This window comes from Anser brachyrhynchus (assembly GCF_964034855.1).
Source record: "Anser brachyrhynchus genome assembly, chromosome: 4".
NCBI lineage: Eukaryota > Metazoa > Chordata > Aves > Anseriformes > Anatidae > Anser > Anser brachyrhynchus.
In genome coordinates this window covers 43,480,138-43,498,224 of record NC_137698.1, presented here as the reverse complement: position 1 = coordinate 43,498,224, position 18,087 = coordinate 43,480,138, and the positions used below count along the sequence as shown (strand labels likewise).

At 38.0% G+C, this 18,087-nt stretch overlaps 1 protein-coding gene across 1 annotated transcript in view; it reads right to left on the bottom strand.

Annotated features, from left to right (window-relative positions):
- LOC308194636 (uncharacterized protein) overlaps positions 1–18,087 on the bottom strand; it is a 201,012-nt gene that overhangs the window by 167,468 nt on the left and 15,457 nt on the right. Inside the window, exon 3 of the mRNA XM_080590772.1 lies at positions 14,377–14,449. Within this exon, the coding sequence (XP_080446898.1) occupies positions 14,377–14,449 (73 nt within the window). The remainder of the gene's footprint in view (positions 1–14,376; positions 14,450–18,087) is intronic.

Sequence of the window (18,087 nt, the reverse complement as noted above, 5' to 3'; positions counted from 1 at the left end):
CACATATAACAGAAAGTTTGTTTTATTTTCTAAATTTGTACAATTTGACCAGATGGTAATCTTGTCCTGACCAACGCGTCCTCTGAATTGATTTTAATATCTGTAAATAATGACATGATTCCTGAATTAGGTGATCAATAAAAGCTGATTCTGAAACTTTCTTTTTAATCTCACTTCTGTCTTACTGAATGTGGAACTCAATGATTCAAAGGAGACTTTAACAAATGCCTCTTCAGTCTTAGTTACTCGTCTACCTGGAACCTGCTTTGGCAGGGGGTTGGACCCAATGATCTTTCGAGGTCCCTTCCAACCCCTACAATTCTGTGATTCTACATTAATTATCCAGCAACTGCTTTCCCACAGGCAGTGAACAGCATATATTAAGTTGTGCAAATACTAACTACAGAACTACGTAATAAATCCTGGGTTTGCTTATCAGTTTAGCAAACAGAAATCACTGGACAAAAATTTTTGGACTTTCTTCTGCCTTGTGGTAAAATATAGGTTTACTTTTTTCAACTTAAAAATTAATTTTTTAAAAAATTATACATTTATTTCCTCAAACAAAGTTAGCATTTTTTTCTCACCCTTCCAATTTAGACCTCTAACTGAAGTTCCTACTTGAGAAGGCGGGTCACCCTAAGGTCCGTATAGAGTCAATAGCAAAAGACATACTATTGCAGAGACTACTGTGAGTAGAAATGTACCTCAGATAATCTGAAACATCATCTGGGAATCTATTTTTCACCACTGACTACAAAAAACCTGCTCACCTAGATCTTTAAACCAGGTGCCTCAGATTAGGTGGTGTGAACAAGCCCCTTCAGAAGAATTAATTATTTCAGCCAGGTTAATTACAATGTTATTTCTGTTTTGTCAAGAAGCTCCAGTACCTCTACAACGTTCCTCTCAGTTCAGACATATTTTTCCCATACCATCCAAGACTTACTCAATATAGTTACATATAGCCAGACAATTTCAGTCAGTCAGTAGAGACATGAAGAATTTGAAGTTAAATTCTGCAAAGATGGTCTGTGTGCCAAGCATGCTCTAGCCCAGCACAGCTCATAGCACCTGAATTGCACCCTCTCCATGCAAGGACTGCGAGAGAAAAAGTAAAGAGACTCTGGGACAGATGTGGGAGAGAAAACAAAAGTTTGAGAGAGGATACAGACTGGAAGGAGGAGGTACATAACTGTGACAGAATAGACTCTCTTTCTGGACCCCAAGACTGTGCAATCACAACACCATTTTGAGTAAATAGCTGTGAAACCCAAGGGCAAAATGCGTACTTCCATTCCCCTCTAGTGGCAGGTATACTGAAAAAAAATCACCCATCAGTTAGTACTTTACTGCTGTGATGCTCAAGGTAACACAGTAACCTAAAGTTTTAAAAACTGCCAGTGACATAGCATTTTCATTATCCCTTCCTCCCTCCCTAGTTTGTAACATTAAAAAAAAAAAGTACATTATAAAGTACATTATACAGATGTTTAATATGCAAAGTCAAGCACAGATAAATTAGAAAATTAAGTTTGCATTTTAATACCTAACCAAGAGCATTTCTAGGGCAATACACAATGTAATAATATATGTACATTTTCCAAAGAACTATCATCTACTTAGCTCCATACTGGTTGGTTCTCACTGAATGCACAGATAATTAGCACTGCAATCGCATAACATATACTGGGAAATTGCCATTTGGCGTTCTGGCACTATCCATTCTGTGCAATTATACCTTTAATTTGCATGTTAACAAATGTCAAAGTATGCCTTCTGCTGTGACTTGCTTTCCATTTTTTGTGTTAAAATGTGTTTCTCTGTGTATGCATTTCCTGCATTACACCAACGTAATGATTCACCTCTAGAAGTCCTAAAAATTGAAGTTAATTTTACTATATTTATTACAGAAAGAGAGATTCCTGTAATACACAGATTGGCATTATGCTAGGAACTAAACAAGTCTGTGATACAAGACAAAGTCAGAAGATCCTCTCTTTGTTCAGTGCCTACCAAAAGAAAAAATTCTGTCCAAAAGAGCCTTAAAATGGTTGCCAGATCAATAGGTAAGAGGTGATCAGGAAATTAAATGTTAGGCAAGATGAGAAGAGGTGCCCAAAAAAGCCAGTGGTAACACTGAGAAGATAGCCCAGAAATCATTCCGTGGTTGTTCAGTGACCCATTCCCTGAACTGCACTTTTCTTCTAAGCTATGCCTTGTAGTCCTCCAGTATTTATATAGGATTTATGTAGTTCTTGACCATTTATACTAGCAAGACTTCCTGGAAAATCACTGAGAAAAGGAAAAAAAAAATGCATGCTTCACACCAGCAGCTAACTTTGTTGGATTATAAAGCAAAAGATTAACAGAAAGTATGGTGTGATCAGACTAGTCTAGCAGGTAGATAGAAGATTAAAGCCATCAAAAAACAGACATTGAAAATTAATATGTATGTCTAAATCAAAGCTAGTGTAGCATACAGACAGAAAAAATAATAAAGCAAAACAACTCCAAAAAACAAACAGCAACAAAAAAACTAAAAACAAACAACAACAAAAACTGAAATAATTATTAGATCTCCCAATTAAAGCATTATCACTCCTCATCTGGGTTTCAGTTGCTGCAAACAAAGGAAAGAAAAATCATATCAGATCCTGCACATTCTAGAAAACAGTACTTCAATGTGTTGTGTTGTTTTCTTCTAATTCCAAATCCTACATTCAGAAATGTGATTGCTCAAGTGAAAACTGCAGTAGAAGAGAAACTATTCTGCTTAATGTATGTTCGTTTTTCTGTGCAGTACTGTGATGACTTTATTGAGACCGGATGGAGCACTTCAAAGTGAATTAATTTTTGGTTTGGAGTTTTGTGCATCTTCCAAATAGTAGTAGATACTTAAAGTGAATTTAAATACTTGTCAACACTAAAACTTATTAAGTGTTGGCACTCTATATACGACCCAGTTTGAAATTCAAACCAAAGCAGTCATGATTTGGGTCACTTGACAAAACCTACAAAAGACAAGCTCATCTTAATAGCTTCAATAGGATCTATTACATTTTTTTTTAATATTGTTTATAGAAACACATCAGAGGGACATACTGTAAAAGTTAACAGATCTTATTTAATCTGTTCCCTTTATCCTTAATTGTTTTTATCTTGAATTTCATTCTAGATTTCCGACAACCTTGCCTTCACAGAATTATGTTTGCTCATGTTTTGGATCCCAGAAACCTTTTTGAAGCAATATTTCACACTTGTGAACAGTAAGTTTTCTATTTAAAAGACTTCTTTTCACTAAGCATACAAAAACAGTGACAAAGACTACCTGAAGCTGCAGCTAGTTAAAAGGTCCAACTAAGCAGACTGATTTGTTACATTTATACTGTTAAGTCAACTGTGTGAGAGTTTTAAAGGTAAATGTGGTAAACAGTTTGAAAAGCCTGAAAGCACCAAATGTCAATTTATTATTTTTTATTTTCTTTTAAGAAAAGCCAATGTTAAGGAATCTTTTTTTTTTTTTTTTCTGAAACTCTATGGCATGCTTCCATTTGCACTGTAGGGAAACTTCTCTGCTTTTTAATTGCATGCTCATAAAGTTTTAATTAGCAAAGTTTTAAAAACATGACAATCATGCTGCTGAAAATCAGCCACAGTTCTGATTTACAAGTCTGCAAAGGATTACTTGGTAGCAATCAGGATAGATCGCAGTGCTTAAGCCCAGAAAACTCTAATATGGTACAAACACAAGCAAATGATGGAGTAATTGTCCTTGATAGCACAACTAAGAAGATGTTTAGAAGCAAACCAAAGAGAAGTTGACAGTACCTGTCTTTTTATCTATGGCAAATAGTTTGTGAGTACATCAAACCTGCATATGAAATTCTGAAGCACTGTTTCATTTTTAGTAAATGCAGGTGCTACTCACAAAACCTGGGAAAGTCACTTCCAGTGTAGATCATCATCAGCTCTGAGGACACTCAAATCTGTCACGACATAAAGGAACTGTGGAAGGACAGTGAGTATAAGTTATGACACAGCCTAAAAGAAAATATTATTTTTAGTTCACTGTTAAAATCAGCAAAATTGTTAAAGCCTAGAAATGTTACTGAAGATACCTGAGTATTTTATTTGTTTGCCTGTTTTTTAACTACCTTGTTTGTCTGATGGGAGTGAGCTTTCCTTTTATTATCTAAATAAACTGAATCATTAACTACCAGACGGGAATAGACGAGAATTGGGATGGAGTTGTAAAACCTGTTATAATTTTACATTGCAAGACAACTTTCATAAATGCAATAAAAACAGTTCACATTCTCATTATTTATCAATCCAAAAAACTCAGAGCCCTTATGTTTAGTACGTAACTGTTCTTTTTTTCTTTCTTCTCTAAAAGGCAGATTCAGACTGACTAACTTTGCTCTTATCAAACTAAATGTGAAGTACTTATGTAGAGGCCTATTTTGAATTTACACATATAAACTTCCATAAGCACACATTTCATGAACACAAACACTAATTTAGCTCTGTGTAAATCTCTTCATGGTTTATTTTGTAATTGACTTTCCAAGAGTAAAAATTTCCGGGGGGGGGGGGGGGGGGGGGGGGGGGGGTAAGAAAACTGCCAATCTGCAAGCCTCATAGTCTGAAGTGTGTTAGGCAGCTGTGGTGGGCTGACAGTGGCCAGCTGCCAGACACCCACAAGCCACTCTTCTCCCTCCCACTCTTCAAACAAGGCAGAAAGTGAGATTAAAAAAAAAAAAAGTTTGTGGGTCAAGATGGAGGTCACCCACCAAGTATTGTTTGGGGCAAAACAAACTTGACTTGGGGAGATACATTCAATTTATTGTCAATTAAAATAGGTTTGGATGGTGAGAAAGGCAAAATTAAAACACCACTTTTGCCCACACCGTTTTTGGGGTTTGCCATCAGCCGGTAACAGCTCTCCTCCGCAGCTCCTTCCTCTCACACTTTCCCCTGCTCCAGGCCTGGAGCAGCTTCGGCCTAGAGCAGTTTCTTCCTGACAGGCCACAGTTCCCCTCAGTCTGTATCCACCCACTCCACAGTGGTCCTCCCCACAAGCTTCAGAGCAACTTCTGTTCCAGCTGCCTGGGGCACCTCTTCCCCATCTTACTCCACTGGCCAGGGTGCTCCCCCTGCTGTTTCTTTTTTCACCTCCTCCTCTGCCTGTGCATCATTTTCTGCCTTTTCTTCAGCACTTATTCCCAGAGGCGCCACCATCATGGCTGCTGGGCCCACCAGTGCCCTGCGGTGGGGCTGCTGGAGCTGGCTGTGTCTGGTACAGGGCCCCTCCGCACAGGGGCCATGGCAGCAGCCCCCCACCAAAACCCTGACACCTGCATTCCGTAAAGCAGCATGGGTAAACCTCCTAAGTGACCAATTAGTCAAAAACTTTGGAGGATTTGGCAGAAACTGGACCGCTGAACGTGCAGGCCAGCTCTGTGTAGTGCCACGCATGAGCCACCCAAGCATCAAACACACATGTAGTAAAGGACAGTATGCTGCTTAATGCAAGCACTTCTCAAAGTATGACTTGTCCCAGCTTCTCTTTCTGGCCATTATGAAAACATGTCGCCATCATCAGAAGAAGCAAAGCGTACTTGAGACATGAAAACACGACACTTCTGTGCCGAAAAAGAAACAGCCACCACCTCCATTCCTCAAAAAAAAACTATGTGTGAATACAGGAATATTCATCAAGTACACCTTTTCCCATCTGGGAAAATATAAAGAACAGAGATTTAGCGGAAAAAAATTAGAAAGGGTTACAAGCAAAAAACATCTTTTCTTTGCTCTGACACCTCAGAAAATAAAATCTTTTACATTTGATTTAATTGAAGCGTAACTGCAGTAAAGAAATAATGCATTTTCTGGTCATCCTAATGGACTGGCTAACCATGCAGGCCCAAAAGGAATTATAGCATTATATAATAGAGTTGGGCTTAAATTGAATAATATTCATAGTCACTAAGTACACAAGTAACTTCCCAAAACATGTACACAATATGTAAGGTTAAATGCTGTCATCCTGACTGAGAGCTCAGAGTTACTCACTGCATCAAAGCAATAGCAAAAGAGACATATATTTGTGTAAATCTCTCTCTGTTGTGATACCTGTGACAGTAAGGGCCCCTCCTGGATATCAGCATGACAGAAAGGCCAGAGCTGGAGGAAATGAAATCGCAACCATGCAGGGACCACAGTGCTATCTTGAAGTCTTCCTCACACAGCAACACGCTTTGCTGTGGTGTTGGCTACTGCTGCTGGTTATCAGTTCAAGTCTCGTACCTCAGGAAAGAAGCCTATTCCTAAACCAACCAATTTACTTTTCGCTTAAAACAATTCTAGGTTACCAGTCTAGAGGTGGATTATTCTACCCACATAGGTACAGACACACACACACCAAAAAAAAAGAGAGAGAACCAGCATGACAAAGGAAATTCTCAATTTTCTCAATTATATATAAATATATATCACCAACCATGCAGTTGGTGATCACCCATATATATATTCTGGGCACCACAATACAAAAAGGACATGAAACTGTTGGAGAGTGTCCAGAGGAGGGCTATGAAGATGGTGAAGGGCCTAGAGGGGAAGACTTATGGGGAGCGGCTGAAGTTACTTGGCCTGTTCAGCCTGGAAAAGAGGAGGCTGAGGGGAGACCTCATCGCGGCCTACAGCTTCCTTATGAGGGGGAGTGGAGGGGCAGGTGCCAATCTATTCTCTTTAGTGACCAGTGATAGGACCCACAGGAATGGTGTCAAGCTGTGACATGGGAGGTTCATGCTGGATATCAGGAAGAGGTTCTTCACTGAGAGGGTGGTTGCGCACTGGAACAGGCTCCCCAGGGAAGTAGTCACTGCACCAAGCCTGTCAGAGTTTAAGAAACATTTGGACTGTGCACTTAGTCATATGGTCTGAATTTTTGGGTAGACCTGTGTGGTGTCAGGAGTTGGACTCGATGATCCATATGGGTCCCTTCCAACTCGGGATATTCTATGATTCTATGAGTATTTTTCCCAATTATTCATTTGGCCATTAAAAAAAAAAAAAAATCAGCAGCTGTAGGACCAGGTTTTCATCTGTAGTGAGAAAAACTTTAATGTACCTAGAAAGTCAGTGAAACATTCAATGCATAAAATGCCCCAGCCACTCTCTCCTTCCAGCCCTTTGGGCTTCCACAAACTCCTGCCCATCCTATAACCAAATTCCTGCAGCCCTGAACAAGCTCTCTGCCCAAGCTTTGGTAATATTTATTATAATTAGGTATTCCTCCTTCATGGGGGTATCAAAAACAGGTCTACAACTACCGCTGAAGAATAAATGCAAGAACAAAACCAAGGACAACAACTAAGTGTAGCCACAAATTCAAAGAAAGCACAGCAATTCTAGAAGTGCTACAGTAGGTCTAATACCTAACCATGCACGTTAAATTCAGCAAATAGGTTAATACAAATTCTAAATGCATTAAACTATTAGTCTTTCCAGTGGTTACACTTGTAAATATTTTACAAGTAATGGTAAATACTGCTTTCAACACCTAACAGAGACAGAAACTGGTTTCTGTCAATACTAACTTCAGTGGCAACAATACCATTTAACTTCATATCTGCCCATTATACCTTTAAGTTTGATCATAAAACTTATGATTGATATTAAATACAGTTAGGTCTGATTAAATTCCTAATCACATGGTATTAAATTTTGATTGTTGCTAAAGGTTTACTTTACAATGACATGCTACCACAGTCAGATAAAATAAACGTTCAATTTTACAGTCAGATTTGAGAATGTTATTTCTTGAACTAAAATTTAAGATCCTTAATGTTTCTAAAGAATTATTTGAAATCAAGAAGGAGCTATATCTCAGCAAATTCACAGGCAGTATCGCTCCCAGCGATATTGTTACAAGAAATTCAAAATCTCATTAGAAAGCATTTGCAGAGCTATTTGGATTCTAGCCTCAAATGAAAACAGCTAGATAAATGGAATGTGGATTTAAGCATTTTTTGTCATCTATACTCTTTTACAGATAGTCTCTATTCACACTAAAATGATTAGGCTGAGCAATGATCATCTTAATTCTACATTAGCAGTAATTCTCATCTGGTTTAAGCATTACTTTTTGGCTAAGCTCACTGAAGTCTATAGATGTTTTACGACAAATCACAAAGAAAGAGTTAATTATATATTTCAGTTTTGAAGGTTTTGTTCAAAGCCTTAAACAGAGCTAACATGCTTGCAATCTAACAGACATATATATCTTTAAATTAAATGCAAAGTAACATTTTCTGAAAATAGTACATTTTTAAAAAAGAAGGATAATATTATATGTCAGGGTTAGTATCCAGAACAATAAAGTAACTGAGATCAAAAATGCTTCAAGGATATTTATATTCCCTGAAAATTGTGTTTTAGATAAGTGTTCAAATAAATATTTAAGAAACACACTACCTTTACTGTCTTCTGATTTTCTTTTTCTTCTTTTAGTCATCAACATTAAGCTACTATTGCAAGATCATAGACATAGCACTCCAGCTCCCGTTTGATTCATATGTATACATAAAGCAGGCCAGTTCCTGAGGAGCTTTATTTAAGGCTAACTGGATAAAGTCCCAGAAGGAAAATGAATGAATCAAATGATAGCTGAAGTCTTGTGATCTTGTTTATGACAACTATGGTCTTGGACAAGTAGCTTGGTGATAGAAAGCAAAAAATGTCATAAATGCATATGTGTAAGTATTCCATCTAGCATTTATCTGTAAATGCCATTATCTTAAAAAATGTAACAAAACAAAAATCCCCTCAGGTTTATTCTTTAATCCTGTTTGATCTCTATTACCATACACACACGCACACAAATGGAAAGAAAGTGAGAGAAAAGATTTATGCCATATTAACAGCATTACATTCCACTTCAGGAAGTGAGAAAAGCATTGTAAATGTTGTCTTGCAAAATTGAAAGAACCCTGTATTTGAGTTAAATAGATAAGCGCTTATTTGCTCTTAAATGAAGAAAATTATTGTTGTAATTAGACATAAAAAGGTGTTTCCATTTGGTTTAAGATCTATTAAGATCTACTTTCAGTTTGAGGGAGTTCAAAGCAACCACCAGTTTCCTCACCAAACATAGGCAAAATTTGTTTTTTGGACAGATTTGTGTATTTTGAGGCCAGAAGTACCATTTTGATTATCTAGTCTTATTTCCTGTATAACATCACATACTTCCTGTACAGACCCTCACCAAGTGATTTCTTCACTAAGCCTTTATTTTCTGATTTTACTTGACCATATGGTTTATAGAACAACCAACCTTAATTCATTCTATGTTGACAGGTTTTTATGCTAGCTTATGTAGAAAAGGGACCAACTGACTTCTGTAAGTACCAGAAAGGAAATGAGATGGCTGTTACAAGTGACTAGCAAATGTACCTTAGAGCTTTACATTTTCCTGTTTCTGAAACTGCCAATTCATTCTCAGTTTATCTTCTGCTACCTCTTTAAAGTCTAATTAGAGCTAAGTCTTTCAATATTTACAGCAAGATAAGTTTCAAGATCCTCTAAGAATACACACACCAGAGGCACACTCCTATTTCAAAGAACTTGTAGAAGATTTGATCAAATTATTTTCATTAATATTCTCATTAACATGAAGAATGGATAAAATTATCCTTGTCATTTGAAAATGCAGCGAGACACTCCACAGACTTAGAATTGCTTTTCCATTCCTTTGCCTGCGTCAAATTAGCAACCGAGTACTTAGTACTAAATCTAATCTTTTTCTGCTTAAAAGATCAGGGCATTCCAACAAGACTGAGGGCACCTTGTCCCTGAAACCAGGGCAAGAGGTGACCTGAAACTGTGCCTGAATTTCCTGGGCTATCAGTCAACAGAGAAATGATGACGTTGGCAAGGTCACAGACTCCATTTACCTTTTTCTCTATCACAAAGGTATCTGAGTAACTCTTCAAGGTGAGCATCGTTTCTGATGCATAGCTTACCTGACAGAAAAACACTACAAACAGGACAATTAGCAGAGATTTCCTGTATCTCCAACATTAAAAAGAATTCATTCAATTTCCTGGTGCCGAGGAGTTCAGTGGAGCTGATTTATTGAACCACTGTTTAAAAACAGATTGATACCCCAAGTCCCACAACTGACCTCTTGTTCAGGAACATCTGGTCCAAAAAAGACACAAAAAAGTTTTCTACACCCATAGATAGTAAATCTATTACCCATAATGGTAATTGGAAGCCAATAATATAAAAGTACGGCACACAGCGTAAGTAATGATGCGTTTTACTGAATTTACAGATACCTTATGACACATATGGTTCCAGGGTCTTCTTTCCTAGGGTGTCACCATCTGCCTAACATTAATGATGAAGACTCATTCTGGGTCCTACTTCCACATACAAAACATTTTTTACTCTAGGGATCAGGTCCTTATGCTTGGATTACATCATCATATGTTGGCCCTCCAACAGTGGTGATAAAAAATCCTTTGACAGCTACAGGCTAATCTGCAACTCAGCAATGACTGCAACTCTGATATTAACAGTTGTCAGTTTATAAAACAAGGATTATCAAGTCAATCCCTTCTTTAATCTCTTGGATTACTGTTCTGTTTATTTTTTTCTGTGTGTCATTGAAGAGAAGTTTTATCAAGATAAACTGAACTCGCTTCATGCACGTCTACTAATTTGGCCTCATTTTACTTTATGTTTTGTACATTATGACTTGCTGGAGAACAAACAATAGAAAACATAACAGCACTTCTGTACTTGACATAAAACAAGTACGGCTCGTGCTCCACAAATGTCAAAAGTGACCAGAACAACACAGCAAACACTCTGATGTCTGGCACCGAAACCCTCTGTGACATTCCTATGCAAGAAAATGGGTAGGAAACATGGAATGGGAAAAAGAACATGTACTGTACTGAGAAGAGCACCGTCTCAATTTGTCACTCAGCAGGAAAATATCCAGAATGGACCTACAGTAGTTCTGAGGAAGGTCCTTCTACTTGGATTCCCAGCATGAAGCATCTCTTTGAGATGCCTGTTTCACTCTGACAACTAAGGAGTAGTCTTGATACCCCCTCATTTACTGAGTAACCTAGTGCTCACAAGATGTATGTAGGAAATGGTAGACTGGGATTAATTTTCCTCCACAGCTGTACATTTCTCGCTTCCCAGGAGAGCACCTTACTGCATGACTGCATGGGAAGGAAGGGGAGTTAACTGCTTCAGCTCTCCAATCTTGCCTCTGAGAATTCAAGGCTCATTTTCAAGAGGGGAAACCTGAACAGAAGCTTAGAGAACAGTATTTTGTTGGAGACAGACCTGAAGCATTTTGAAAAAAAACTTTTACTAACGGGAGCCTTTCAGAGATCTCATGTGTAGGAAAACCCGCTCTGGGGACTCAGCTCAGATATGTGCACAAAGTAGGCACAGAGACATCCAGCACACTCAAGTTCAGGCAACTGACAAAGTATAACTAATCAGCTGTAGGCTTTTGGGAGCTACAGGATCCTGTTTTCCTCAAAAGCCTGTTTTGAAATCAAATGTTTCTGCCATTGTGTTGTAGTAAGGCTAGGTTTGATCATTAGACATGAAAGAATCTAGAATTAATTCTCTGTTGTCTAATAGGGCATCTCTTGTCCTGTCACTGATGGATTTTTCAGTGGATAACCTCTCATTCTGTTTATTCCTCCATACAGATTCTTTGATATTTGGCTGAGTTATTCCTGAATATTCCCATCAAGAGCAGCATTAAAGAAATCTCTCTGCTATGTTAGGTCTCATCTACCTTTTGTTTGGGATAGTTTTCTCTTTAGGTCCCTCATTCTCTGTTAAATGTGAGTAATTGGTTCAAAAGTCTAGGCACTCTTGCTTCTTTGTTGTTTTTTTGGGGGGAGACCTACTAAGAGACATTCAGCAAGTGGCCCTTAAAAAAAAAAAAAAAAAAAAGACCAAAGCTGTACCTTCTTAGGAAATTAAGCTGAAAAGTAAGAAACCTATTAAAACAGCTATCTCCCAAATCAAGTGCTAGGCTAACAGGTGCTTTCCAAGTGACAGCTTTTGATCTCAATTCCTGCCTTCTTAGGAGTTACTAATCACACATGATTTAGTCCTGTCTGTAAGCAAACTTTCAAACACTGACTAGGTTACACCACTGCCTGGTAACCATGACATGCAATTCCAAACTGCTTTTTCTCTGCCCCGACATCTCTTTTTCTGTCACTGTTATTTAGCAGATGCTTTTTTTTTTTTTTTTACTTATTTCTGAAAATGATCTTATCTTCCATTGTTTCTCTCCTATTTTTCTATCAGCAGAGTGTTTTTTCTTTCTCATTCTCTCAAAATTTTGAGATAATTCTTCCTCTATCTGCCTCCCCTATCCCTTTACCCAAGCAGCTTTGTTTTGGGACAGCAAGGGGCTAGTGTCACTTCAGTTCATATTTTAAAGCCTTGTTCACTCTCCTCCTGCATGAGTGCAACAGCAATAAGTAGCACTATCAATCCATACTAAGCTCTCTACTGGATTTACTTTTATTGTTGAAGACTACAGTTGAAAATAGGAGCTTCAAGAGTCACTCCTTGATGAGTAACTGATGCACGTTTAGTTGAGCTAGTGTAGTGTTTTTGTTTTATGGTTCAGTTGTGTTTTCATAAGACTGGAGGAAGGATCTAATTAATGTACTGAATATCAGTTCCAGCTGCAATATGCATTTTTTCTGTGACTTAGCATTTTCTGTGCTGTGATGTATTTATGGTTGGAAAAATAAATGATTATTTTAAAGAATGATTAGCTCTGAAGCATAAAGAAACATAAGAAAGAAGCTTGCCACATTTGGTAGGTTGAGCAGAAACAAAGGAGAGACTGGGGAATGTAAAACTGTTGCTTACAGGAAAGAGGATATTAGTTTTGCAACATGAAAACTGGTAGATTTCTCAGAATGGAATTCAAAACATAGCGAGTTCCAGTAGGATTCCTCAACAGCTAAAGAAAGTACGTAGCTCTTCTGTTATTAGTAATTTCCTCAGTTGTATTTAATTTCAAATTATACAAACTGAAAAACTGTTCCAGTTGACCCAAGCATACAGCTAATATATGTGGGGAGTCTCATATTGTTTGCATTAGAAGGTGAAATTGGCAATGGCATCAGACATCTCTTTGATGCGATCCCACTTAAGTTAAAATAAATGTGCATAAAGTTCTGTCTTCTCCCAGCTCTGCACGGATCCATCAGGAAGAGATGGGGGATGTTTGCTTATACTTCCAAGACTCTTTCCGTGAGATTTTGTACCCAAAATGCTACCCAGCATGCTCACTGTCTCTGGCCACCTCTCTCACATGTGCTACTTTTTCTCTAAAGGAAGAAGCAAGTCCAAGCATTTGTTTGGCTTTCTTTCAACTGCTACACAGGCCCCTCTACGTACTTCTCTGCAGTTCTTTTTCATTCTCTGTTTGTCTCTTTCTTGTATATACACACTCCTCCACTACAAAAATTCTCTGTACATGTACTCAGATCCCAGGGGAAATTTCAGACTCCATTCTTATGGTGGCGTCACATGTGGCCTGGTGCTCTGGGCATTCGCAGAATACACAGGCGCTGCCTAAGCAAGAGCAAGGTAAACTGCTTCTGACATTTTGCTAAATGACCTCTCATGCTTATCAGCTCCAACGAGATATCCTGCAACTCCCAACATAACAGGAAGATTTAGTTAAATATAAGAGTAATATGGAGAAATCTGATCATCATTTTTACAGAATTCTCTTATCTCATTGCAAAGCTTAATCAATTACAAAAGTGTTAATAAGTGTTCTGCTTCACTTTATAGTGATAAACTGAATAATGCTGAAGAAGTGCTCAGATATTGCAACAAGGCAAAAGCAATACATAAATAAAACAGGTATCTCCACAAATGAGTTAAACAGAGGTCTTAAGAGGAATTTTCCAGTTTTTCGTAGTGCAAAAGTGACATTTTCCTTAAAGACCACAGTTGAATCACTGGCTTACAAAAGGAAATAAATTAGTTCAGGTAGAATACAATCTATACCACAGAGGAAATTAATTCTGAAAATAACTTACAATTAATTTAAAAAAAAAAAAAAAAAAAAGAAAAAGAAACAGAAGCTGCATAATGGAAGTGTACTGAGTGACTTGGGGCTGGCCACCTTCAGGAGCTATAGTGATCATTCATGGTTGGCTCAGATAGGTGTTTCAAAGCAAAACTGAAGCACTGAACCTTATCTGGATAAACTTTATTGGTCATACCACCTGTGGGTGCCAAATTTCCAGTGGTGCAGGACAAAGAAAAAAGAAACAGCCACATACTCACAGGAAAGGCAACAGCTGGGATTTGATTCAGAGATGATCCAGGCAGGTAAGAGGAACACAACTTCAACTGCTACCTGGTAGAAACAGAGAAAAAGAAACACATCCAGAGATGGGGAATGTCAGAGGGAATACGAAGCTGAAAACTTTCTGAATTGCAAAGAACGTAGCCAATTTTCAGACTTTCTCACTGTACCTTTATACTTTTCTCCCAGTATGTTTCTCTCTTTGCCCACGCTTGCCGGACAAGCTGCAGTGGTACAGATGATGGTTCATGTAACCGTGCCTCTTAGAAACCAATTGGAGCTCAGCAAGGTGAGTGACAATTACTTCTGCTGCTGCACCATGCGCTTCTTGAAATTTCAAACCTTCCACCTCTCTCCAAGTTTTCCCAGCTCCCACGGACACCCAAGGACATTTTGCCCAACCAAAACAGTTTAGACTGTCTGCTAACATCCTGAGTTTTCATCAGGGACACATCCTCTTTTCCTCCCAGTTGCAACCCACATAACTCACCTGCATCTTTCCAGAACAATCTGGCAAATGCTTTCCGACTTTCTGGTCGGATCATTTATATACAGATTGGCTCTAACACAAGTCTGGCTGATTTAAGAATACTTTCTTCTCTCAGTTCATCTTCTGCCTACTCAGCAACTTAGAAGTACTGCCTTGCTAGACCCTCTTACTAGTTCTGGGCCTTGTCGAGCCACTTACATTAGCATCAGCCAAAGTCTCTTCCACAGATCTTAATGTTTTCAGTTATGCTGTCAGATTAACCGTTTCCTCTAAATGCGTGTATCTTTGACTTATTAGGGTCGCTATTGCCTCCGCAGCATTGAAGTCTCTCTTTATAATTACCAACCTAAATAAAATTATAAAATTTCAGCTTCATATTTCAGTTGTTCAATTTTTGGCAATTTTTCTCACACTTCTACGCTTAAAAAATGCATACACTAAGCAAGAAAATATGAGTCTAAATAAAACTAGATGCTTGAGAGGTCAGCCGGCCAGCAGACTAGCAGAAAATCAAAGATGGGAGAAGCAACAGAATTTGGTGTCAGTAAGCCTCAAGACCAACTTTAACAACTTTCAGTAAAAAATAAATAAATAAATAAATAAATAAATAAAAGCAAACAAAAACAAAAAACAGAGATGTTTTCCAAAAAAAAAAATTCCTGAAAAAAATCAGCTCTTACAAAAGAAATTAAACTTAAAAGTCACCTCTGAAGAAGTAACCTACATACTAAGATATGAACTCTACTTAGCATCTATTACTCTTCCTACATCATGAATTCACTCATAAAAAGCACTAAGTCAACATCCTGAACTTATACCTTTCTTATTTAGAGAGAAAAGAGTACTAGGATCCTGAAATTGAAGATACAGCAAACAGAGGAGCTGGGACAAAGGAGAAAGAGTGGCATTCAGGGACTCCACTAAGCTCTGTATGAATCTTTCCTATTCCCACATAGGCTAGGCAAAGAAGGAATGTTCTTTAACTTGCACTCGGTGCTGTGTTTTGCAAGGGTAGGCACACTTAGCTGTGACTAGGCAGCCTGCCTTTCCCTGCCACAGCCACCCAGGCCAATGGGAGCAGCAGTACAGGGTGCTGCTGCCCAAACCCTCCAACTCCAGATTACCTGGCATCTGGGACTCACCTGCATAGCCAAACAATTCTGCATCACCTACAACTCTGAGGCAGCAAATTTCAGCAGAGTTTTGTACCAAAGGGTCTGTAGAAAGCAGACAACATGCTCTGGGGAAGTACAGTCAGGGCCATCAAACCCAAAACTAGAATACCGAGTGCTATTGCACAAATACCACTGGGAGGGCACCTGCTTATGTTCAGTTAGACTGTGGCACTGCATAAACACTGCCTTCAGCCCACTCTTAACTTAATTCAGCTAAATAGTGAGCTTTGCTGCATTTGGTCCCGTTTCTAGGAAAACTAACACCATGTTTACAAAAACAAGGTAATTTAAAATACTTCTCCATTTGGTTATTTGCTGACTTCACATCATTTCCAAGGAGACCATCTGAAAACTAGCCAATAGCTTCTGGCATTTAAGAGGGAGGCCATACTCAGTTTATATGGGTCAGCTCTGCCCTCAGATATGTGGCTTTCATTTCAGTGAGACTCCTGCACCATACACTACCATCCAAGAACAAAATTCATTAAGCCCTGTGTCCAATTATTGGTTCTATTAATATGTGCTGAATTACCTATCTGATTTCTAATATGTTATGCCTGTACAGAAAATGGGGACGAAAGTCACTGTCAGCTACTTCTCTGTGAGAGAAAAAAAAAAAAAGGAAAAAAATCCCCTCCCTTTAAGACAGTTATATTCCAGTGCAAATGAGAACTAAATCTGACCCTTACTGTTTGTGCACAGTGGAGCTTGTTATGATGAGAATAGCAGTCCTGTGATTGCCACTCTGAGTCATATTTTGAATAATTTTATTGGTGGTCTGGTTGTTTTCTATAAAGATGAGACCACATCTGGTCAAGTGTGCAGTCAGTCAGTTCAGGGCTTCTATTCCCAAATGAATATTGCAAAATTCAGACACTTTACTGACCGGTTTCTTTTTTTATAGATACTGGATGTACAGAATTAAATAGTGTATACCTCCCAGAAGCTGTTCCTATCTTAGACCATCTGGGTAAAGAGAGTATCATTTACACCACATAAAACTGTGACATCTGGAAAGAAAAAGGCCAGTCTGATAAGATCACACATATGAGCAGGACTACCCAGCTTTTAATCAGAATTTGTGGGTTTTTGGTTTTTTGTTTTGGTTTGGTTTGGTTTTGTTGGTGATTTGGTTCATTTTTTTTTCCCCAAGTGCTTCTTCATTTTATTTATTTATTTATTTATTTTAATAGTGGAGTTGAAGTTAGCGAGTGTTTGTTTTAAACAAAAGTTGAAACGGAGACAAATAAATAATTTTCAACAACAACAAAAAAGCATCTTCAATTCATATTGCAACCACCCTAACTAAACTTTTTAGTATGATGAAGAACCATACAAGTATTTATTTAGAAATTAAAAAACTATGTAAGGTAAATCTATAGTTTAGCTATAGCTAGAGCTGATAGTTTATAGGAGAAAGAACAGATGTTGTCTGATTGAAAGACAAATGAGAAGTTTAATATAGCACAAAGTTAATAGTAAAATATTTGAAGATGTTTTACTTTCACCTACCTAAAGCTTAAGTGGACTTTCATTTGCAGTAGATGCTCCTGGACTTAAAAGCAGAGCTTTCCTCAGAATTGATCTAAGGCGAGGAAGCACAAATTTGACTTTACACCAGTTCAGGTCATCTGGCCTAGCACAAATGAGAACCTTGGGGCTCACCAATGGTTTCACACTTAATAGGGGGTTTTAATGTTTGTGGTTTTGGTAGATAATCATCTCCCTTCACATTCAGCACTAATAAACGCTATCCACGAGGTCATATCATAATGACCATTTAGGCTCCTACTTTCTAAGATTTATGTATTTCTTACAGAAATGTAAAGTTAAACATTAAAATTGCACTGCGCTACCAACATGATTAAATTTTCCAAAAAACACATAGTAAATACGGCTCTTCTTTCCACAATAACTTCACACATACATTCACTTCTTATTTATCAATCCAAGTACAATCATTTTCAGCTGGCCTTACTTCCCATCTTTATTTGAGATGACTCATTTCATGCACAACCAAACAT